Genomic DNA, 24635 nt, shown 5'->3' with positions numbered 1-24635 from the left:
TTTTTTGCGCTTGATATTGAAAACAATTTGTATTTTGCTTCATATCATGGTGCTTTAGTGTGTTTTATCTTGTTGGCATGTTATTAATTTGTTTTTAGCATTGATTTGTTATGCACAAAGCTGCCAAATTATTTTTTAGATTTGTATATTTTCATATTTTTATTAAAACCATAAGCATGATAACCATGTAAATTTTATGATAAAACTATGATATTTTTATAATTGTGTTAGACTTTAATCTGACATTTTAATCACTACTATAGAAGAATATTAGAATTTTTGATAAAGAAACAGAATACATCCTATTATAATAGACACAGGTATATTAAGCTGTAGTTTTCAGAGTAACAGGGAAATGTTTCAGTTCTTTCATAGTTCAACTGAACAGACTATTAAAGTCCTTTCCATGTACAGCATGTTAACGCAGACATTGCATATTGATCTGGTAATCTCAGTCCAACTATAATTGCAGTAATTTTCTGAGAACTCATTTGTGAAAGTAGCCAAATATAAAAAAATCAAATGCTACATTAGGACAAATGTATCTCTGTTGAAGTTATTGATTGATTAAGAAATCCTAAATGGAATGAAACCCACTTCTTGAACTAGAAAGTATTCCTTTTCATTGTGGTTTCTATGAAGTATATTGCTGAGAAACGAAGAATGTTTGAAATTTTCAGTAGATGTACCTAGCTTTTGTTGTACTGATATGAAGTATTCCATATATGAGAATGAAGAAATTTTTATGTGCATTTATTAATTTAGTTCTCTGAGTTTCATTTGCATTTATAATGGCAAAATAGATATGCCTTAAATGTTAAGAGAGTGTTCATGGAAGACCTAGGCAACACATGCCAATTTTTTTTTCCAAGACATATTCATTCATTAGAGAACTTATGTTTTGTGAAAAAAGAAAGTTGTTTTTTTTTATTTGTTGAAATGGGTAGGATGAAGTAAACGAAAATTACTCTTTGTTCTTTTCATAATTTTGTTGATTTGTTAGAGAGCTTTGAACATATATACTGAGTCTTCCACTTTTACTGCAGAAAAATCCTTGTTTTCCCTTGACATAATAATGAGTTTTAACATTTTGAACAAAAAATAATTGTGGGATGAAATTAACTCTGTATACCCCCTACATTATGTGATCTGTCTGGTTTCTACATGGACAGGCTCTTAATTCTAGTGCCTTGCTTTTTAAGTATCATGGTACTCTTCAGCTTGTGTTGGACCACATAGAATGTAGTTACTGGTAAAATACAGTTAAACAGTATTACTAATTTACTATGGAAATTAAACTTATATGAATATACTTGTGATCCCTATATTAAATTTGATATAATTTTGTATGTGTTACTTTTATTATTTTCTCTATCTATACATTTAAAAACTTTCTAGTGTGCAATCCTTTCTAAAAAGATGCTTGAGTCCTGGGGTAGGCTTAATATTGTACTTAATGCTGGAAAAAACATTGAAATTCATATATTTGTGTTTTGTGACTACATGTAGTCAATTTTGATGTAGATAAATCTGAATAGTACTTACTACCCAATTAATAGAAAATAAATTTAAATTGTTTTTGAGGTTGTAAACAAAATTCAGAACACAAGATATATTAATATGGTCTCCAAACCACTTAACGTATCTTCCTTTTACTACAAGTATATACTTAGTAGATTACCCAAATCATTTTGTGACGTCATTAAGTTGTACATGACCAGAGCATTTAGTTCAAGTCATTTAAACCTCTTCATTCTGTTTGGTTGTAATTTGTGATGTTTGTATTGTAACAAGTAACCATGAAGTGCAATTTACTTAATGTGTCCTTATTTCATCACCTTATTATCTTAGGGCAAAATCAAAATTATTTGTTATGTTTATTTTGTTGTATATTTTTACTAAAGCAGTTTGCTATGTTGTGCCTATGTTTAAATTGATTGCTTTATTTACTAATATACAAAATTGTATAGACTGCTATTTCATTCTGGTTTTTTTTTTTTTGCTTTAAAGCTTTAAGATTATTGTACTTTATAAGTATTGGTTGTACTTAGTAATTAGTATTATTATTAAATTAAGTTTTAGAATCAGTCATCCTTACCATTTTATATGTAAAGATATAGATCCATTTTATGTGATTATTGGTTATATCATTGACATCAATTTTTGTTATTGATCATTACAATAAAATTTATTGAAACTGAAACCTTAACTAGAATTTTGTCATGGCAGACCATGGTAAACCTGTATAAACAAAACAAATTTTTCAGTGTTTGTTTTTGACAGGTTTCCCTGTATCTTTTTAGTAGATAATGTAATGGTATGTTACTTACATCTTGTTATGTACATATATAAAGCCCATTAATTTTCTGTTTTTTTTTTATTTTTAATACCCTATGCAGTTCCTGGAAAGCTGATAAGGGGATTGGACAATTCCAGACCATACTTTGTATTTTAATAAAGCTTCAGAGGATGGGCTTTTCTAACTAATCAACGTACTTAGCATTTTTGGAGGTCTTTCATGAAAGTAAATTCTACCAATCAGAAGATGTCAAAGTTTTTAACTTATTTTTAAATGACATTTAATTACTTTGTTACTTTTTGTCAAACTTTGTTCATAAATCAGACATTCAATGCACATGTTCTATGATACAAACTTTGGTCATAAATCAGACATTCAATGCACATGTTCTATGATACAAACTTTGGTCATAAATCAGACATTCAATGCACATGTTCTATGATACAAAATAGAAAACATATTGTTACATAATATGGACAATTAATTTTGTATTAAGCTATAATAGGGCATATGTACTTGAAAATAAATGACATTACAATTTGTAAACATTGTATTTAGATCTTTAATCCCCTTAAATCTGGCCCACAGGTGTTGTGACTGGATGGGAACATTTTAATACTTAATTTGGCCTAAGTTTCAATCATAGTGCACTTGACAATACATGTATATCTACATACTTTATATTCAGTTTTGTTTAGCCCAGAAAAGTGAACAGATATAGAATTTTATGGTCTTATCGTCTTTATACATGTATTTATGTTGATTACATTGTTTTAATTTTTAAATATTAATTACAAAAATCATTTGTGAAATATTGATTTTCCAAACCATTTTTGTTTATGCAATATCACACATTTCAGGGAGTAACATCTGTGATCATATAAACCCACCAAATAGCTTTTTTATCTTCATATGTCTTAGTGTGTACAAAGTAATTCTCATGTAGTAGTTTTTGTTTGCTGTGTAAAAACAGAGCTTTATAACTTAATCACAAAGAAACCCTGATAGCATTAAATGAGTAATCTCATTCTTATACCAGGTAATTGGCTGTAAAAATCTGGTCATCTAAGTCCTCCTATCACATATACAACTAAATGATCAAATATTGCTGAAGATATGTACTCATTATTTCTTACACAGCAGACCAAAACAAGGCAGTTGTATATTTCATTATGATAAACCTCAAATTGTACATTTTTTTTCTTCGAATGGATGGTCTAGTAAAAATCTGGTCATCTAAGTCCTCCTATCACATATACAACTAAATGATCAAATATTGCTGAAGATATGTACTCATTATTTCTTACACAGCAGACCAAAACAAGGCAGTTGTATATTTCATTATGTAAAACCTCAAATTGTACATTTTTTTTTTTCGAATGGATCGTCTTTGCATAATGTATTGTCTTTGATCAGCAGTGTGAGATTGAAGTTTGTGATAGTCTGCTGAATAAATATTTTAACTCAGTTGTCTCTTCAATTCATATAAATATCTGTCGGAAGACAATTGATAAATAAATCAAATGCAGACATAAAAAAATCATTTAAACGTTTTGTTGTCCAATTTATGTAGTGTTGGCATCAGTCGATTGGAGTTAACATGATTCCAGGAAATTGGCAATGATGAATTGATGGGAACACAGCACATAAATATGTTTGAAACATAAAACGTTTTTTTTTTTTTTGCACGAACTTAACATACAGGCCTTTTTGGTTAAACAATTAAATTTACAAAGAATAAACATTAAATTTACCAAGAATAAACATTTCACTGGACTATTTCTTTTCTCATTCCTCCTGTCAACAAGTGGATGGTTTATTTTAAACTTTGTCCATCCATCTCTCTGAATTTCATTACAATTTCTGTACTAAATGGATGGATTAATGTAAAAATTTGTGTGTGGCTTTATATAAATGGGTCATATCTTGTAAGGCATTTTGGGTGCTCTCTGATATCAACTTCCTTTACGTAAGTGGGTATACCTAGCACAGCGTGTGGAACACAACGTTGATCTTCAATCAGGTAATTCAGGAAAACAAAACAAAAACTCTTTTTATAGCATGCAATGAATGTTTGCCTTATTCAAATTAAAACAAACCAATAAACTGCTTCATCATGATTACTGTATAACTCGTGAATAGAAAATCAAGTTATACATCATAATAAATATGTTAAAAGTTAGTGATTCTGATTAAGGTTACATTAGGTTCTTAACACAGACAAACAGACCATTGTATACCATAAAACATTCATCTTCCAAAAAAATTTAAAAAAAAACAGGCATAAAAAATGTCAGAATAAATGATATCTGTCCATACAGGTTTCTTAGGTGGATGTTTTTCCTTTTTAGAAAGATATTCACTTCAGAAACATGACTAATAGACTAGAAGTACATAACCAATAAAGAATGTAAATAATTGTCACTTAAGTAAGTTCTGTGCTTGTAAATAAAGGTCACTAATGACAAGTTGGGTTGTAGTTAGATGTGAGTACTCCTTAAAGAGTTTGCAGTGTTACTCCCATGTACTACTTTCATGATGCATGTGATTCAGACATGGAATAATCAAGTTGGTTACAATCCATTAAAGTACATTGTAATTACAATTGAATTTCAATTATTTTCAATTTTTAATCATATTTTAAGCATTCCTGTTTCATTTTGTTATTTTTAGATACATGTCTATTTGAACTACTACATAGAGTGTTCAGTGTTATAGCTAGGATTTGAAAATAGAGGGGTGCAGGGAAGAGGGCACTTTAATGCATAGCATGTTTTTTTTTCAACAAAAAAGGGACATTGATTTTGTATGTTTGTGTTAAGTCAGTAATTTGTATTCTTATTGCTTACCTGCCAAGTTTTGAAAATGAAGGTCGCATCATAATTTGCAAACTGAGTAAATTTTACTGCATGATTAATATATACATGACACCGTTATTGTATTGAAAGACCTTTCTCAGATGACCAAGTGCTTTTAGAATTTTAACACATACATATAGAGTTGACTGTGCTATAAATGTATTACTGTAGCATTCAGGTCCTCGATGAAAGAGTTGTGATTTTTTAATTGTTGTGTGAACAAGATTTGTCATTGCTCTTGCAGTGAGGCTGTTATAATCAAAGTTGCATATGTGTACTTACTCGTGTAATCAAAATTCATATGTAATCACTATTTCCAAAAATCAATTACAATTGATTTTACAGAAGAAAGGCAGAAAATCAATTCCAAATCAATTAAAGTTGCTCAAATAAAAAAATTCAGTTGATTACTACTTTGTGTAATTACTGCCCATCTTTGGAGTGATAATTTTACACATAGTATTTTTTTCAAGATTTAAGATGAAGAGGGTAAAAATATCGTTCTATTCTCTTACTGGTGTATGATGAATACACATGTATTCATAATTCAAAAATAGAATATCATTTATAACAAAATCTAAATACACAGTTAGATTCAAAGAACTCCAAAAAACTTGATTTTTTGTTTGAAAAAAAAAAAAACTGTTGAATTATTTTTGCTGTGGACACTGATTTGGACCAACATTAAAATGGGAGCCCAATATAAAGAATATAAGATTCTTAAGATTCAGGATAACAAAGGACCTAACAGTGTCAAGACTTTACACTCAACTCAAGAATTAAGCATTCTATACTAAGTTCTTTAAATGCTTGCTTTGCCCCTAATTCCTCAACTTTGGGCCACAATCCCTAAATCAATCAATTTGTGATCATACTTGACTTCTACTCTACTTATGGCAGAAAAAAAACAGGTGTCTATGGATGGCTATGCATACCACAACAGTGCCTTGTGTCATTGTATGCAAATGACTATGGCTTTGTGTTTAGATTAAGAAAAATAAATAGAATAGTGGACAGATTGGTTTACAGTTGTTTTTATAGGGCCTATCTGTTTTACTTGAATGTACACCCAACTCTTATCACTAAGTGCTAATAGCTTGAATAATAAAAAAAGTCTATGTTAAAATTATATAATTACCAAAAAAATATTAACAGAAGATTCAGTTACAATTGTGAGATCTTTGAAATTTAACCTTTATCTTGTAAATACAAGTAGAAGCCCAGGTTTAATTGCACATGTGGTTATAATTTACATAACAGAGGAACTACAACAGTTTTCAAAAAATAAAAGAATCAAAGAATCAAATATGATGTAAATTCCATACATATGTTCCAAATATTTTCAGTATTTATTTCATTTTAGTTAATGTTCTCTGCTTCTCAGCATGTTCAACAATTTTTTTATCAATTTTTAATCCCTTTCTTTTCCTCACTCCATTCATGTAATGTTGAGCTCTGTTTTCAGAATCTGCCTTTTCTCCAAAGTGCATGTATTCTTCCTCTGTAGTGGGAACCCAGAATGGATCAATGTCAACAACCTGAAATCAGGCACACAAATTCTTTACAACCTACATGACAAAACTTCAAATTACATGTATAACTTCAATACACACGTGATTTGAAATGATATTAAATAACAATGCCATGCAATCAATGAGATATCACAGCTATTACAAATCATAAAAGAGACCTCAAAAGTGTCTCAGTTACATTAACATATATATACCAGTTGAGCAGTGTAAAGCCTTCATTTGTCTGGTATGTTTTTAACTTGAGATTATTTATAAATCCTACAAAAGAAGTATTAAATATTAAAAGCAGAAAAACAAAACTTTACGTTAATGCGTTCAAACAAAAATTAATTTTTGAATGAAAATTTAAGCACAAAAGATTAAAATGTGTACTACCAAAGAAATAATAATAAGTTCTATATGAAATAGATATCGATACACTAACCTCCCAGTGACTAAAGACAAGCTGGGGACTAGCCAAACCACTTGTTTTCTTTCTAATGTCCTCGGCAAATCCAAAACTCTCAACAACTGGCAGAGTGGCAACAATATTAAAGATCTGTGATCCTTCCTTCATCTCATCCTCCAGGACTCGACCATTCCTCTTACCCAACACAGCAAATAATTTACCTACAATAACAATATACATGTAGCATTACATATAGATTAGAGATATCAATATCTACTACTTACTTTCTCATTGAGCTGATATTATTAGTGTAGTTTCTGAACGTTCCCATATACCACTCAGCATAGGTTTGTTGTTGGTATTTGAGGATATGATCATACAATATGATAGGAAATCTTCCTGTTAAATACAGTTATTTTTTATACTTGAATTTTCTAAGATGGTAAAATACATTTATACAAAAGTAGAACCATATCATCAATAAGAAAAAGCAAAATTGAACACATTTATATTTGTATGTACGGACCGGAGTACATCTTAAGGCCCTAAACCCAATATGTTATCAACTGTATACATCATTATTTCAATTTTTCCACACTTTACCTAGTACTTCAGCTGTAGCCTGTATATTACACTTATACATAGCAACTACCAATCTCTGAGGTTGTGTTTGGAAAGCTTTACGACATCCAAAGTTTATACATGATATAAGTTGTCCAGAGAATGGTCCATAAGCTTCTGTTTTTTTCCTCAGTTTACCTTCACTATCATCCGATTTAATGGAAGACACTTCATCATCCTCACGACACTTGTGTTCAAGATTAATTTCTGATGTCAACCTTTGAACTCTTTCAATATCAGAATTTATCACAGCATTTCCCTTAAAATTTGAGCATTCTGTCACATCATAATTTATATTTTTACTTTCTGCCCCTATATTGTCTTTACACATACTTTCATTTTCAGAATATTTTGAACTGTCTGATTGACTAACCATTTCCCACTTTTCAATGATAAAACACACTCCTCTTAAAGGTTCTTCACAAAGAGGTCCACTTAAAGTTGCTATCTGAAATCCACTCACTATACTATTATCAAGGTCCCATAATTCACCATCAGATTCAGAGTCCTCATTTAAATATTTCCATACAGTTTGTCTATTGTAGTTAGGGACTCTATTCAACAGTATATTTGGTCCCACACGTCTTGGTCCAAATGCCCAAATCTGATTTACTGCACCTTTCCAAAATTTTCCTGACTCATTAAAACATTTATCAAGTTTCGTTCTGAGTTCAGCTATTCCTTCCTGCATGGTTTTATTCAAGCTATAGATATCACTAGTTTTATTGAGATTATCCAATGGTTTTAATAAGTCTGCATTATCTTCCAACAGTTTGGTTACTTCTTCAGGTAAAGCCTTACTTCTGATTATCACACAACATTTCTTGTTAGCTGTAAATGTCTGTACTAATCCAGGTTTTAACACCTGAAAAAGCAAAAACAAAATTTCACTATCGTTTTCCTAGCACTCTATTACATAAATTCTACCTGCAATTACAAAATCATAGGAAGTGAGCAAGCTGTCTGATCAGTTTCATTTAAATAATCTAGATCAAATTAAACTTAAACTGGAGAATTTTATACAAATTTGAATAATGTTTCCCATTCCTATACATTTAATCTTCTTAGTTGAAAATGGAAATGCAGGAATTTACTGACATATTGAAAACAAAAAATGCTATCAGAAACATTAACTCTACCTACTGCCTGAATCGGGTAATACTCCAGCTTAAGGTATAAAAGCAAAATACTATCAATAGTGAATTACAAGGGACACTAAAACTTCTTCTTAATTACAAGGGACACTAAAATTTTGACTTAGACTAGCATACAAGAACTATGAGGTAAAACTCAGCTTCATAAGACTGTAGAAGTCAAACCTGAACAGTTGGGGACACTATCTTTAAATCTGATATATCACAAACCTTGGGATATTACTAAATATTTGGTATAGAAAATGTTTCTGACATAGAATGAATGTGGTAAAAAAACTTAAAAATTGGTTATCAAACTTAACTTATTTGGACAAATTTGAAAACAGGACAAAACAAAATCCAGTATCTAAACATAGGAATAGAATCAGCATATCAAAGAGCACCACAGTTCTTTTTTTTTTAAATCAAACAAAATTCAGTTTTAGACTCTTTGGATCTCACCATTACCAAATTTGAAAATGGAAAAAAAAAATTATACATACAATTAAAATTAGCAATGTCTGTTGAACTCATACTACCTGACAAGTGTAATTTTTTTACCCTGTAAATACTCATGGTGGCTTAGCAAAAATCAAAAATCTTAATACAATTTGTGATTTTTCACTGTGGATCTCAATTCGATTCAACTTGAAAACTTGGCCAAAAATCAGAATTTTAAATCCATGATCATTTTTGCATGTCAAGGAACCCCAAGAAATCAAGACTAAAAATATTTCATTGATATGGGTTGATAATAAACTATTTGTACAAACAGTAAGAATGCCTTTGTTTTGGCAAATAGCAGTTATGGCCATAACTGTAATGATAAAGCCTTTCCTTCATTTTGTGGTATGGATCCTTGTGGTAAAATGTCAAACAAATCCATTCACTTATACTTAAGATATTGTCTTGGAACCATATGTCTATAGATGACAATCATCACAATGACAAGGATACAGATCGTGCAAACATCAACAATGACAAAAACAACTCCGTCACAAAAACATTAAAAAATCACATGAAAACGCTATCCTCCAACGGTCAGAAAAAAAATTGTGATGGAAACAAAGAAACATTATTTTTTTAACAAATTTTTTCCTTCAAGATAAAGAATTAAGTTGCAGCAATAGATATCCTAAACATTATTAGTTGTCACATATTGTCCCTGTATTATCTAAGTTCTAGGCTGCGGATGATAAACTTACCTCCTCATCTTCCTCAAACTCCTTCATCTTTGATGTTTTACTGACAATATTAGAGTCCTGAATAGCTTCATTAACCATATCTATCTTGGGTGGATTAATTATGGTCTCTCTGAATGGTACTATGGGATCTGATACATTCAGTTTTATTTTGGCATACCTAAAGTTAAATATAATCAATATCAATGAAGAACAATTCAGATGTTTACAGACCTAACTTTTCTTAAAATCATTTTTCAATAAATTCATTTATTCAAATATACAATTAATACGGTTGTTCTTTATCCTATGTAACCCCATATATGCTCTATATTCTTTATATTAGCTCACACATGTTAAGTAACGTACATTGACAACTTCATATAAACCTGATAAATTTATATATGGCACAATTAAATGCTAACAAGAAATCTTTGAGTGATGGCTCACTATTGATAAGCCTGCTTCCAATCATCATTAAGAAAATAAATAAAGTCCTCAGTAAACAAAAAGTCAAAAATACATTGCACCAAATGGCATACCTACAAAAAAAAATGTGTTAAAATTTCAAACTGCTGAGATGAGTAGATGCTGAGAAAACTCTGACAGAAAAAAAACTGCTATGGACAGAAACACAGACATGGGTCAAACAGCATACCCACCTCTCCTTCAGAGCACGGGTATAATAAATTGCTTGATAGTATGCAGGTGAAGAACTATACCTTAAGACCAAGCAGTGCTGCATGGAGATAGAGATAAAAAGAAGGTGGCGTTGGACTGGGCAAGTTTTTGCAAAAAGGAGGAGAAGATATCACTAAGATTGCACTAAGATGGACACCTGACAGGAAGCAAAAAAGTGGACATGCAAAAGAGACATAGTGTAGGATGGTCGAACAGGAGATGAAAGATATAGGGAAGACCTGGAGGGAAATAGAGAAGAAAGCACGACAGGCAGTTGTGGTGTCAGATGGTTGAGGCCTTATGTGCTGATGGGCACAAAGAGAATAGATAGATACATAGGATGCAGCTTGATATGACCACTGAGGTAGAACACCAAACAGTAGGGACAAGTATGGACACAACATTCAATTTAATACAGCTTTTACTTTGGATTGTGATTAAATGTTTAATAATGATTTGACAGGAATGAAAGTGGTCAAAGAACTTTCTAAAATTTACAGATAGACACAAGAAATAAACAATGTATATAAAGTTGAAGAAATGACTTGTTTCTAAACCCTCTTTGGGCTCTGAATTATTTCTGTATACAATAACCTGACCTTTCTTTAAGATCCTCAATACACCTCTGTAAATGTACCTCCCCTGCAGTAACAATCACATGTTCTCCAGTCTCCTGTACCATTACCTGTACGCAAGGGTCTGCTTGATTCAACAACTTCAATCCTATCATAAGTTTCTTCATGTCACCTGTTTTGATAAGAACTTCTGATAAATCGTTTATTTTTAGAACTGTGTTTCCTTTCTGGCCCTATCAAATTTATTTATCAATTACAAAATTAATCTTAATTCTAGAAAAATACCTATCTGTAAGTAGCCCTATTCTGCAGGAAAATCTTGAGTTAATTTACCTACATGTACACAATTTCTTCAATAACATGATAGCTACAGATGGTTTTGCTTTTTTTTTTTATTTAATTCTAACATCATTTTATTACAGCATTACTTGATTTATTTTGACATTTTTGTTGTGTTAAGTGTCTTTCTATGTATAGATTGTCATTCAGAGAGGTATGATTCACATTGTTTCTCCACTTAGACATTAAAGTTAGCTTTGAGCATGTTCTTTAAATTCTCCACAAATTAATGAGATAGATAGAGTTCTCACTACATACATGTATTGTACCTTTTACAGCGTATGGCATCAAATTATGTTCCTGGGATTAGGAAAATATATCATACAAACCAGCATTAAGATATAGACACCGTACATACCAGCATGTTTTGGCTCCAGAGCTACTCTGACTATAGGTGAAGCATCAAAGTATAGATCAGTAAAGGCAGGGCAGGCAACAGTACTAGATACAGTGGCTGATTTCAAGATATGGTCCTCTAATCCTCCTATACCTTAAAATATATACATATGTCATTTGGTCAAAACATTGTAACTGAAGTTAAACAGAGTAGGAAATTCAAGATTGTCCACGACAAATACTCTGTTTTCAATAAAGTGACATATTTATTTCTTTTTCCAACAAGTTTAAGTGCTATCTTGTAGCCTAACAGAAAAAAGTTTTTAAACATTTCAATGACATTTCCTGTTAAACCTGTCTAGAATAATTAAAATCAAATTTACCAGATGTAAGATTAAGGAAATCAAAAAAATAAAATATGAAGTTGTTAAAATACAAATATATCACAATAAAAGGTTTGTAAGAAATGAAGTATTTAAAAAAAATAAATAAAATTGTCCAGAGGACTTAAGGCTGTTCTTCTTACCCTGCTGTCAATGCTTTATAAAGGTTAAAACCATATACTGTGAAAGCACTTTTATTCGTGGATACCAATTTTCATAACTTAGGGAAAAGTTATCAGTTCGCAGATTCTTGAATTCATGGATTTGACAAGTTTATAATACAAAATAGTGGGAAATATCGTTTTTGTTGGGAACCAAATTTCCCGTTTCACAAAACAATTACACATTCACAGTAACGTTATTAAAGCATGATTATAAAAGTACCTATAATGTTTCCTGCTGGTATGCTCTCCATTTGCTCTAATTCTCGACCCATAAATAGAAATACATCTTTTATGGTTGCTATAGTAATATGCTTATCACTACTGAGGTCTTTCACTACTAAACTATCTTCTATCCTGCTGCCTGAAGCCTCCTTTAAAACAAAAAATAACAAGTTAAAGGGAAAAAACACTGACAACAAACTAAAGGCAATGAAATAAAATACAGTCATATTTGGTAATAATGGTCAATACAGACTTTAAATGACTAGTATTGAAAATAGAAATTTATAGTTCAGTAAAATTTTGTCTTTGATTATTTATAGCAAAAAAAGCTGTCTGACCACATATATTGTAAATGCATTTCCACTTAAATCAATCAATGGATTTCGAAATGGTATATGAACATTGGGCATCATTTGTAGATGTGCATGAAATGAGACAATTCTTGGCAGATACATTCATAGGGAGATAATCCAACTAAGCGAAACTTCTGATCTACAGAATGGATTTTGATGAAACTTTTTATGAATGATGAGGATTATATTTAAAGGTGTTGATATGCCTTAAGTAAGATATGTGTAATTATTGTTGTTTCTAAAGGGAGAAAAAAACCCATTTTAAGGGTACTACAATTCAGCTCACACACAGTTCTAGTTTTTCCATTTAATGTGACAAAATTATTTGTTTAAGATAATAACCTTTTTAGCTTGGCATAAAATTTCATGATTAACAAGCTAATCAGTACATGAGTAATCCATTATTTTCTATAGTTTACCTATATACAAGCAGGCTAAATTTTCCACGAAACTGCATTTACATCAAGCAAGCATATCAAAATTTATTAGTGAATCAGCTACTTTTACACATCAGTCAACTTTCAAAAATAATAATGAAAATCTGTAGTGATAAAACCAGTGTACCTGATGATCTTTGATATTACAACAAAGAAACATACCTAAAAGTTATCAATTCAAGGTGGTTAAAGGAACTAAAAACATAAAATTTGAACACAAACCTCTGCTAAAGCTACTTGAGGGTCATGTTTTGGTCCTAAAACATACATTTTCTGTCCTTTCCTAACAATTCCACTCATTACTCTAGCAAAGGCAACAAATACTTGATCTGCCTCTGGCTCGGCATCTTCTAAAAAAAAAAATATAGAACATAAAGTTTATATATAAGTCTGGAGCGTTAATGGTTGTATTATCAAATGGCTTCAGTATATCTTATGGCCAGAAAAATCATCAATATCTGGTCTGTGCATGTAAAATCGGGAGCATAAAAATAGCATCATGGCAGCTTCATTCTCGTTTACTTGGTAAATGTAATTGATAACCACAACAGTCTCAGAAACATTAGCTAGCTTCGATGGTTAACAACAAATCAAATCTTAGCTATTTCCAAGATAGGGGTGGTTAAAACATGGAACCTGAATATTTATGAAAATGTCGTAATCAGCTTATCAATACTGGACAATTCAACCAAAAGACACTTTGGACCATGACAACCCACAGTTCCTTACCAAAGCTGGCCCATACATATTTCAGACCATGACAATAGGAAAAGGGCATACCATTTTGGAAGTTAATAATAACATGGCTGACAAAAATTATGAAGGACTTCAGTGTTTGAATTCATGTTTCTTCAGGATCTTTTAAGGTGTCACATTCCTTGTATTATGAAAATGGATTCTCTAACAAATAAATATGGGAAGCAGTAAATAAGTCAACAACTATCTTTCTTTGTGGTAAAGAGCCTTGTTTTAAAACTTTAAACAGATCCATTTGCTCAATTCTTTTCAAATTATTTGAGAAAAACAGCTGACAAAGAAAACAGAAATCAGTTTGTTTAACAAACAAATAATTATTCAAATACTCTAATCCCAGACTAACCATTAGTTTTCTCTTCTGTATCCAATAGTAATTCGGCAATCTCAGAGTTTTCTGTTGAGATTTCACTTTGATTTTCTGTTGTTTTGTTTTCAGTTGCCAATCTCTGGGCATGTCTGAGTCTTGCTTGTTCTCTTCTCTGTTGTATATCTTCCTCTGTTAGAGGTCTGTTACACATAATAATACAGTGTAGTGATTACAATAACATATGTTCCTCAAAAATTCTATTCAATACAAAATGTATGACCAATAAGTTAACAATCAGTTTCTTCATTGTTTTAAGTTTTTCACTTAAAATGACTTGTTTAATTACATAAATGCTGTCTAAAAATAGAAACAGTGTTTACCTCTGTTTATTTTGTGGAAGATGACTTCTTTCTACAGGAAACATCTTTGATACAAACACTATTACAGGGGCCTCATCAGTAGCTAGACAATTCATAAAATCTGAAATTTGAAAATAATAAAACAAATACCATGTTTATCTTATAGACCAGTTCCAAAAACTAATTGATAAGATTACTAAAAGTTTTCTTACAAAAGAGGGAGTGAATAATTAGCTGTTAAAACTTTGGAACAGTACAATCAAGTGATTCTCCCCATGTCAGAGGTTTTTACATAAAATCAAATTTTTGATGTACAAATGTACGAAGAAATTCAATTTTATTTGTATTTTTCATAGGAAATATAGTAATTTTAAACAAAAACCTCCCACTTCTAAAATTCTAAATTTGTCATTAATATTTTGGGTTAAGAAGTATGTCTTAGTTTTAGGTGTTTTTGATTTGACATGTAAAATATCTAACATGAGGTTGGTGTTTACATGGTGTCCTGGATAAACAAATTGGAAACAACACATGCATATGCATTCAGATTGCTTGTAAAATAAACAAAGAATGTTTTTTCCAAGCCTTTTACTTTACCTTGTTTGAGTTTCTGTGTTTCTTGTGGAAGTTTATCAAATCTCTTCCCTTGTGGACACATTAGTTTCTCAATTCTGTCTTCCGTGATTTCTAATGGCGATGGTAACTTTTCTACTACTGCACCTGTAAAAACAATGCCATTTTTTCAAAGGCAGGATTTTTGTGCTGTTTATTGTAATAAAGTGTAAAATGTAAGAATCTAATCTACAGTAGTGTTTGCTTATAACATACAGTCTTATGATGAATTCAGGCTTATAACGAATTAGTATATATTTCCAAGTTCCAGTGTTTTAAAACTAATGCATTTCATCATTGATATATCAAATTCGCTATAGCAAAATCAGTGATATATAACGAAGTATTTCTTATGGCCCGGCGACAGATAAATTGCTGAAGTTTGCCTGGATAAAACAAAGGGTCAATTTAATTATTATGTAAACATCAGACACAACTTGTTTGCTACTCATGGTAATTAATTAATCACCAATTTCACTGGTGATGAAAATACAGTACACAGGTTTCATTGTTTTTTTTTTTGCAATGCAGGTACCTTTGGTTTTGTAGCAGGTACTTTTCTTCATTTTGTTTAATAAAAATGTATGAAATTTTAAAATTCTGGAGGTACCGTTTAGTAGTTTAGAAGGGTAAAAGTACCTGGTACCGCCTCTTAATAAAAAGTCGTCAGTAGAAGATCTTGCCTGTATTTTTGTTTTATTACTCAGTTAAATATCAATCAAATAACGTAATCCATTAAAATAATTAGCATAAGAACATCCCAGCTTGTGAACTTTGATCACTTTTGATTTAACAAATCAGGCATTTAACACAGTAACTATTTAAAGACAGTCCCCTGAGATTCATTATAAACGAACTCTACTGTATAAATATTAGACAAAATAGCAGTTTTCTAATACTGTGAAAGTACTATTCTTCATGGAGTACCAATTCTCATGGTTTTCATGGGTAGGCTAAACCACAAAATTTGGTTCCCTTACATTTATGTGTATACTCAAAACCTAAAGCCATGAATTCAAGAATCCACAATTATGTGTGTTTTCTGTTCTTCCCTAATCTACAAGAAATTGGTATCCACTAATTAAAGTACTTTCACAGTAAATGTCTGCCTTTAGCACACAGCACTCCATGACCCCCTTTTATCAGTGGTCACATCTGTGGAAAATAGAGACAAAGGTCAAATCCATAAAAATAGTTTTAAATGTTGCCATTTTTAATGACTTACTTCCCTCCCTATAAAGAAAAATGCCATTTTACATCATTTCAACTATCTATCCTTCTTATATAAGAATTTATATCCTTTCCAAAGCAGAATTAACAAATATTTCAGTCAGGAAATGATACTGACATGTAAAACAATTTTAATTGGAGAATGGGTGGGGAAAGAGAACTGACATTTTCCATGGAAAAGATAAAACCGGATTTACAAGGAGACAGTGCAAAAGAAATGTATTTCCTGTAACGTCATAATTGATCAACTGAACCATATCACTTATATCATATATATCGCTATTCAAACTTAAATACACATTTTGTAAAATTATTTTATTTGTTTTCCTTATATTTTCATACAAGATTATCCAGTGATTGATGAGTGTACATGATGGTTGTGTACTTTCCTCACATTCTTCAGTAACCCTCTATTGAAGACTGTACAGTTTAAACTTGTTTTGTGTTTTGTTGGGCTTTTATTATAAGGTATGTAATCTTATTAACATCTTCCATTCATTTTGTGTTTATTTTTGAATTATAATACTTCAAAAATCAACATCCAAAAACAGAAATTTATTAACTATAATTATCTAATCAATATAATAAACAATGCACAACCAACTTACCTAATACAGCATCAGGTAGAGGGAGCCACTGTGTTGTTATTGCTTTTATCTGTACTTTAGGATCATTGTGCTTCAGATCTCTGGGTGATACTTTCAATCCAAGGGAAGTAACTATTTTCTCTATCAAGTCCTTGTCTCTGAAATTATTTTTAAACCACATAAAACAAAACATTCTGCTGTTTCCTATTGTCTACATGAATATAAAAGAACAGTGTTCCAATGTCTCCTGCAAAAAAAAAAGGTTAGGAAAACTTTAAATTCACTGAAATTTTCTTAGTCTAAGGGCCATAACTTCCATAAAAATCATTCAACTGTAACCAAAGTCGAACTTAATCTGTAACTTCTCATTATAAGAATACATACAAAATTTAAAATCAGTTGGTGAAAGCATTACAAAAAAGTGTGGAAAACTGTAAATTCACTGAAATTTTCTAAGTCCAAGGGCCATAACTTTCGTAAAAATCATTCAACCAAAACCATACTCGAACTTAATATGTAACTCTTCATAATAAGGCCATATACCAAACCAAACTTATTTGGTAATGGCATAACAAAAAATGTGGAGAAAACGGGGACGGACAGATGGACAGAAGGACGGCATGACAGACCGACACCTGGCATTTCCATGTCCCCTCGCGGGAGACAATAAAAACAGTTATCTTTAGCAGATTTACTCCTGGAATTTTTTATTGTGTAGATTTTTGTTCCTATCTCCCACCTGACAGTCAGGTGAGTCAGTAAATCATCAATTTTACCTTAACTTATCAAAACATAATAAATAAATGTGCAACAAGTGACAGAACTAATACATGAGAGAAATACACATAATACAGATGCATGTTATACACAATGTAGATGTACCATTCTTACAATAGTCAGCCAAATCTAAATGAAAACTGAAATGAGTTTTGGCAAGAAATATGTGGACATTTCATAAATACCTTACAAGTTTTAAGAAAATTAACTTTCAGTTTTATTAGAAAAATTGTCAAATGAAAATATCATGTGATTATGTTAAGTAACCATGATTCTAGTACAAACTATTTATGTGTCATCATAGCAGTATAAAGGGTTACACTGAAGGCTACTCACTTTCTGACATAAACAGCATCATACACTGACCAAATATTCTCCATAACTATCTGTACAAATAAAGGTTTCTTTCCTTTGGCCTGAAAATTGAAATGTGTGTCATTTTAGAATGCCTTCTGGGACATTTAACATACCAGGTAGAAAGATACAAAGAATTCCAAAACATTGGCTGAACTAATTTTCATTAACAGTCATTAACAGATCCTCTACTCTCAAGAGACATTTCAAGAAAACAGTCGATCACAATTCTGTGTTACACAGATTCCTACTAAAGGTCCCCACTAAATACAAGCAGTTTGAAGGTACCTGACAGAAGTCTTTCAAGGCTCAGTATTCTGATTATGAGTAAATATTTGAAACAGTTTAGAATTATGACAATGTGGTTGAAGAGCTTAAAACAATTGAAATCAGACATTCACCTATTATGATAAAAAATTGACAATCAAAATACAGGTCAGATTCTTTGTATCAAAAACCCTAAATGTTCCTTTTTTTGTTTGAAATCATACCAATTTAATTTTGAACCCTTGAGGACATGAGAATCAATTCAAAAACAAGGCCAAAAATTTAAAAAAAAAAAACAACACACAATTAGATTCAGACTATTGAAGAACCCTACAAGTTCATCTTTAAATAAAATCAAACTAACTTAACTTGGGGCCAAACCCCTAATACATGGTAAGATTAACCCAAAGAATTTAAGATTTAATTTATAAATCCCATTGAGAAAAGCAATGTATACAACTAATTATAGAATGCTTGTGTTTGACTACTTTTAAACTCTATTTCTTAAACAATCCCAAAATCAATCTCCACCTTCCTTTTGTGAATTGGAACGTCGAGGTACAATTCTAAAGAGATCCATGCAATTCAACTCAAGTTATTGTCTGAGAAATACATGTCTCAATATGAAACAATATGACTGTAAATGTTTATGGATCTAATAAAAATGGATGAAATGACTTGACTTGAACATAAGTCCAACCTGTCAACTCAGAACAGTCCATCTAAGGAGAGATGATATACATTACAATCAACATATACTAACAAGTGTTTGACTTTTCTACCTGAGCTCCTTTCATGATTCTTTTTGTTTTAGAATTCAGATAATAGTCTCCCCACAATGTCTTCAATAGAACATCCTTGTTAATTCCTGTCTTCTTAGAAAATATTTCTGCAAACTGTCCACAACTGTAACATTAAGAGTAAGAAGATGAGCTGACAAATCAATCTAATACATGCTAACTTATTCTATTTCAGAACTGGATAATAGAGAAATTATTACTGCCTGATATTTTCAATCAAAGGCTGCTGCCTTGGTACTAAAATTATCAGCAATTTCTTATATTATATTGCCTATCAACAAAGTAACACAATTTTTAAAAGACAGAAAATCATATTCATGTACTATCAGGCTCCCTCTGATATTTTCCGACTTAATTTCAAAATTGCTGCTATTCTTTTTTTTTTTTTTAACAACAAATAAATACTTTATTCAGTTACGCTTGATACATATAGCAGCTTGAACCCAAGCTTTTCAAGGTGTTCCCTGTAAATTCCTATAGTTATCCAGGGTAATAACTATTTGTAAAAAATACATATATTTATTACCTAATTATAAGGTTTTATCTTGTTTATTAAATATACACAAATTTTTCTCTATTTTCAAAATTTATTCAGGACAGGGCGATCTATTGCACTGTCAATGTACTATTGCACGGTGCAATAGTCTCCTTGAGGAGTCTATTGCACTGACCCCATAATGACCTTTATCTAAGCCTTTTGATTGGTTGAACTTTTTTTAAGCGCTTCATTGAATTGGAATTTACACACAAAAAACTTGTGTGTAAAATCGTAGATGTGACTCTCGTCTGCCAACTCGTAAACATGGAGCGGTCAATTTTCTATTCCTGGTCGAATGGTTGTCTCTTTGACATATTCCCCATTTCCATTCTTTATTATATCTCATAGACAAATTAGGTAATAAAACAGTTATTAAATGGGTTGGATGCAATAGACCAGAACATTTGTCCTTTGGTACTGAGAATGATCAAGTGTTCTATTGCACGAGGCCAACCCATTTAATAACTGTATAATATAAATAAACTTTCAATTACAAAGTAAATAATCGACAAGTACGAATTACACAGACATACAGGTAATTAATCTACCAAAAGTTTTCCTAAACCTCACTAAAAATAATTCTTTATTTTTTTCACTTATTCTTTTCTTGATTCTTTTATAAAAATGGAGAAAACATTTACATTTTTGATTTTTGTTTGGATATATAATAAACTTTGTAGATAGAAAAAGCAAGTATTGTCAATATATAGTTGATTAAAAAATACTTTTCATCAGCAATCTTATATCCCAAGACAATATGTTCTAGTTTAATATTAGAATTTTTTTTGCCAGATTTTCTAAAGACATTATTAATCTCATTGCAGAATGGTTTTAAGTATGGACATGAGATAAAGAAATGAAAATAATCTTCTTCCTGTTGACAAAAATTACATAAAGAATTTGCAACTATCTTCCATTGAAACAATATTTTTTTGTTGGAATGATATATTGTATCAACTTCCATCTAAATTCTTTTAATTTATTTTCTGTTAAATAGTTAAATATAAGAAGATATAAATTACCCTTGAAAAATGTTTCTTGAGAACTGAAAATTCTCACCCATTTCTGAAAGCAACTAGAATCTTTAAATTTATCTTTAACTAATGATTTGTAAAATATGTTCTTTGTAATTTTAGCTACATCTAGAAACGAAAGTTTCCAGGTAAAGCTTTCCATCTTAACATTCACTAGTTTTAATAGATTCATTTGTCTTTAAGAGACGTTTCCATTTATGCGGTATAGCTTCTTTCAGAATATTTAATTCTGCTATCCAGTTGCTTTTTTGTTGAAGTTTGTTGAAACTTTCTCAGAAATTTGATTTTGATCATCTAGAATATCATTTATTTATATAATGTCACTTTTTATCCAATTTTCGAAGCAGATTGACTGATTTTTGTATTTAATAAATTTATTACACCAAATAAGTTGTTTCCTGATCCCTATAAAATCTGAAGGATCTTTATCTTGACCACCCCCAGCAATAACCCAACTACAAAATAATGTAGTATCATCAGCCAATTGAGAGATCTTAATACCGGGTACACTTATTTTCCTTATCTAACTTGATTTGAATGTCTTTAATATTTTGATCTTGTCTGATACGAAGCGTCATGATTTCCACAGTCAGAACAAATAACAAAGCTGATAAAGGACATCCTTGTTGAATGCCTCTAAAATTCTTAAAAGTTTGTGATACCCACCCATTATTTATTATACATGTTTGAATATCTGAATATGATGTTTTGACCCACCTAATAAATGAATCATTGAAGCCAAAATGTTTCAGAACTGTAAACATGAAATTCCATTCAAGAGAGTCAAAGGCCTTCGAGAAATCTACAAAAACTATAGCGCCATCTATCCTATATGTCTCAGCATAATCAATCACATCTTGTATCTGTCTTAAGTTAAAACCTATGAACCTATTTTTGACATAACCAGTCTGATTTTCGTTAATGAGTTTTGGTAACACAAGTTTCAGACGTTGTGCTAGAACGTTTGATAATATCTTCAAATCTACATTTAATAAGGAAATTGGTCGGTAGTTACTAATGTCTAAGGGATCTCCTATCTTAAACAGAAGAGACAATACACTAATTCTCTGGGAATTTGAAAGCATACCGTCTTCATAACCCATGTTGAACACTTTTACAATTAAAAATTTTAACTTTTCCAAGAATTTTCGATAAATTTCTACTGATAAGTCATCTAAGCCAGGTGATTTATTAAGTTTCATATGAAAAATTGCTTTAGTACACTCCTGAGCAGTAATCTTTCCATTGCACACTGACATGTTATTTTCCTTGAGATCGGATTCTAGGACAGTTTCAAAAATATATGCATTACTACCCTCTAAATCTGGATTACTACTAGAATATAAATTTTCATAGAACTTTTGAATTTCTTGCAAAATGTTCTCTTGATCTTTTAATACTTCCCCCTACGTATTTCTCAGTTTTGTTATGGATTTCTTCAGTTGTCTCTATTTTTCAAGACCTAAAAAGTATGAAGTATTTTTCTCCCCTAACTGTACCCATTTTTCTGTAGCCCTTATTTGTGCCCCAATCCCCCTCTGTTCGTATATATTTGTAATTTCTATTTCAAGTTCATTGATGTTTCTATCTAGACTTGTATTATCACTACCCGAATCTTTCAATTCATATTTTCCCCGTAACTCCTTTTCTAATTCCCTCAAATGTTCCCGATTTAATTTAAGTCGACAATATTGAAGGGTATTTTCTCTTACATGTATCTTAAAAATATCCCAGAGTAAACGTAAATCCCCATTAATGAAATGGTTACTGTGAAAAGTATTATCAATCAACCTGTTAATCAAGTTCACATATTCACAGTCTTGTAAAATAGAGTTATTCAATTTCCAATAGCCCTTTCCCTTTTCTAATACACAGGCTTTAAATTTTATACACACACTCTGGTGATCTGTGTAATTAATAACAGCTGGTTTGATTTTACAATTGTCAATTAGATTAACACAATCTTTACTAATGAGTATCAAATCAATTCTACTTGCCTGCGTTTTATCTTTTCGCCACCAAGTGTATTGTTGTGTATTGCCATTTAATTCCCTCCATATATCAACCAGTTTATTTGTTTTAATAAGCGCAATTAAACTATTTACCGGTTCTACTTTATTATTTTGTATCTTTGAACTAAAGCGGTCTATATTCTTTAAGTTTTCATTAAAATCTTCCCCGAGAATCAGTATCCCAAGTCCATGTTCTTTAATCATGGAGTCAACTTTCTTAAAAAAAGAGTTTCTATTCGATCTACAATTAGGAGCATACAAACAAAAATATTCTTTACTTGACACTCCTAATACAGGAAAATTATGGTACTAAACATATGCTTCTATTCTTCATGTGTACTGATAATGTAGATGTTTGATTCTAGTAGTACTGTAGTAACATTATATACTGGAAGTCATTCATGTACTATTGTTAATCTTTGTTTGCTTAATAGTAATAGCAGGAAGCTTTGATGGGATTTCAACTACTCATTGTTGACTCGTGTAGCTTGATTTCCTTTCATTTTCTAGCTCTAATGTACGCTTCATAAATAAGTGAAATTGACATAACAGAGCATTTGAGTTGCTTAACTTACGTAAAGCCCCATCCATCTAATGCACTGGCGAATACAACATTTCCTTGGTCTGGAGAAAAGTAAATATTTCTTTCCTTCTCTGTGTCTTCAAAGGCACTTGTTGTATCATGTGACTGAAAAAACAATTTTTACAAAGATTTTCCTCAGACACTTTTTCAAAAGTCAGCCAAAAGATGTACCTTTTCTAAAAACTTTTTGAAAAATTATATACATGATCATAAGTAATTTAGGCACATTCCTTATGATATCTACACTAAAATAAAGTTATTACATGTATCACTAACAAAACATCAGGTAAAGGATTGTGCTGAGGCATACCGCGAATAAAGAGTACATACAAAATTATTTGTATCAAAAGTTAACTGCAGGTTTTTACCTACCTGATATTCATCAACATCAACATCACCATTTGTTTGCTGAAAAAAAAGATAACTCACATCTAGAAACAGCTATTAAGTAGGTTTTTAAAAAAAAAAAAAAACAAACAAAAACAAAAACAAAAAAAGAATTATTTATATATATCCACACTAAACTTTCATTTCCATTTAGAGAAACAGAAATGATTAACTGCAGAACAAACATTGCAATTTGATCACTTTCATAGTAATAATAAGGAGATTTGGTAATTATATTTAGATTACCCGAACAATCAAAAAATGTAAAGCATCTCCACTCCATGATTCTCATGTGACTAGCATCAGTTTACATCTTTTTAAATGAAGACTTACATGTACAAAACATTTCCATGTGAATTTAAAATTGGAGATCATTACATATAATTTACATTGTTGTTGGTAAACCTAACTCAATTGATCACAATAAATCTTAAGTATTTGGCACATTTTTTACAACACAAAATGAATGGAAAAAGACAATGACATAAAATTAGATTTCTAAGTTTCATATTACATGTACATGTACTCTA

At 30.8% G+C, this 24635-nt stretch overlaps 1 protein-coding gene across 5 annotated transcripts in view; it reads right to left on the bottom strand.

The window, feature by feature from the left end:
* Positions 1 to 6271: 6271 nt before the first annotated feature.
* Positions 6272 to 24635, bottom strand: part of LOC148622867 (elongation factor-like GTPase 1) — a 28521-nt gene continuing 10157 nt past the window's right edge. For 4 of the 5 annotated variants that reach the window (XM_088573142.1, XM_088573143.1, XM_088573146.1 and 1 more), the window contains 16 exons: positions 24091 to 24126; positions 23711 to 23823; positions 19534 to 19657; positions 18467 to 18546; positions 17375 to 17511; positions 15522 to 15644; positions 14946 to 15045; positions 14602 to 14765; positions 13725 to 13852; positions 12711 to 12861; positions 11966 to 12097; positions 11293 to 11440; positions 10037 to 10193; positions 7681 to 8563; positions 7114 to 7298; positions 6272 to 6695 (listed from right to left, as the gene is read on the bottom strand). In XM_088573142.1, coding sequence (XP_088429268.1) covers positions 6507 to 6695; positions 7114 to 7298; positions 7681 to 8563; positions 10037 to 10193; positions 11293 to 11440; positions 11966 to 12097; positions 12711 to 12861; positions 13725 to 13852; positions 14602 to 14765; positions 14946 to 15045; positions 15522 to 15644; positions 17375 to 17511; positions 18467 to 18546; positions 19534 to 19657; positions 23711 to 23823; positions 24091 to 24126 — 2850 coding nt within the window. In that variant the 3' untranslated portion in view covers positions 6272 to 6506. The remainder of the gene's footprint in view (positions 6696 to 7113; positions 7299 to 7680; positions 8564 to 10036; positions 10194 to 11292; positions 11441 to 11965; positions 12098 to 12710; positions 12862 to 13724; positions 13853 to 14601; positions 14766 to 14945; positions 15046 to 15521; positions 15645 to 17374; positions 17512 to 18466; positions 18547 to 19533; positions 19658 to 23710; positions 23824 to 24090; positions 24127 to 24635) is intronic. The other variant, XM_088573147.1, reaches the window with a different exon arrangement.

Source organism: Perna viridis, chromosome 3, assembly GCF_037379345.1.
Source record: "Perna viridis isolate PV_CMFRI_1.1 ecotype Kerala chromosome 3, ASM3737934v1, whole genome shotgun sequence".
Lineage (NCBI taxonomy): Eukaryota > Metazoa > Mollusca > Bivalvia > Mytilida > Mytilidae > Perna > Perna viridis.
Note: the sequence above shows the minus strand (reverse complement) of the source record. Positions and strands in the feature narration are given on the sequence as shown.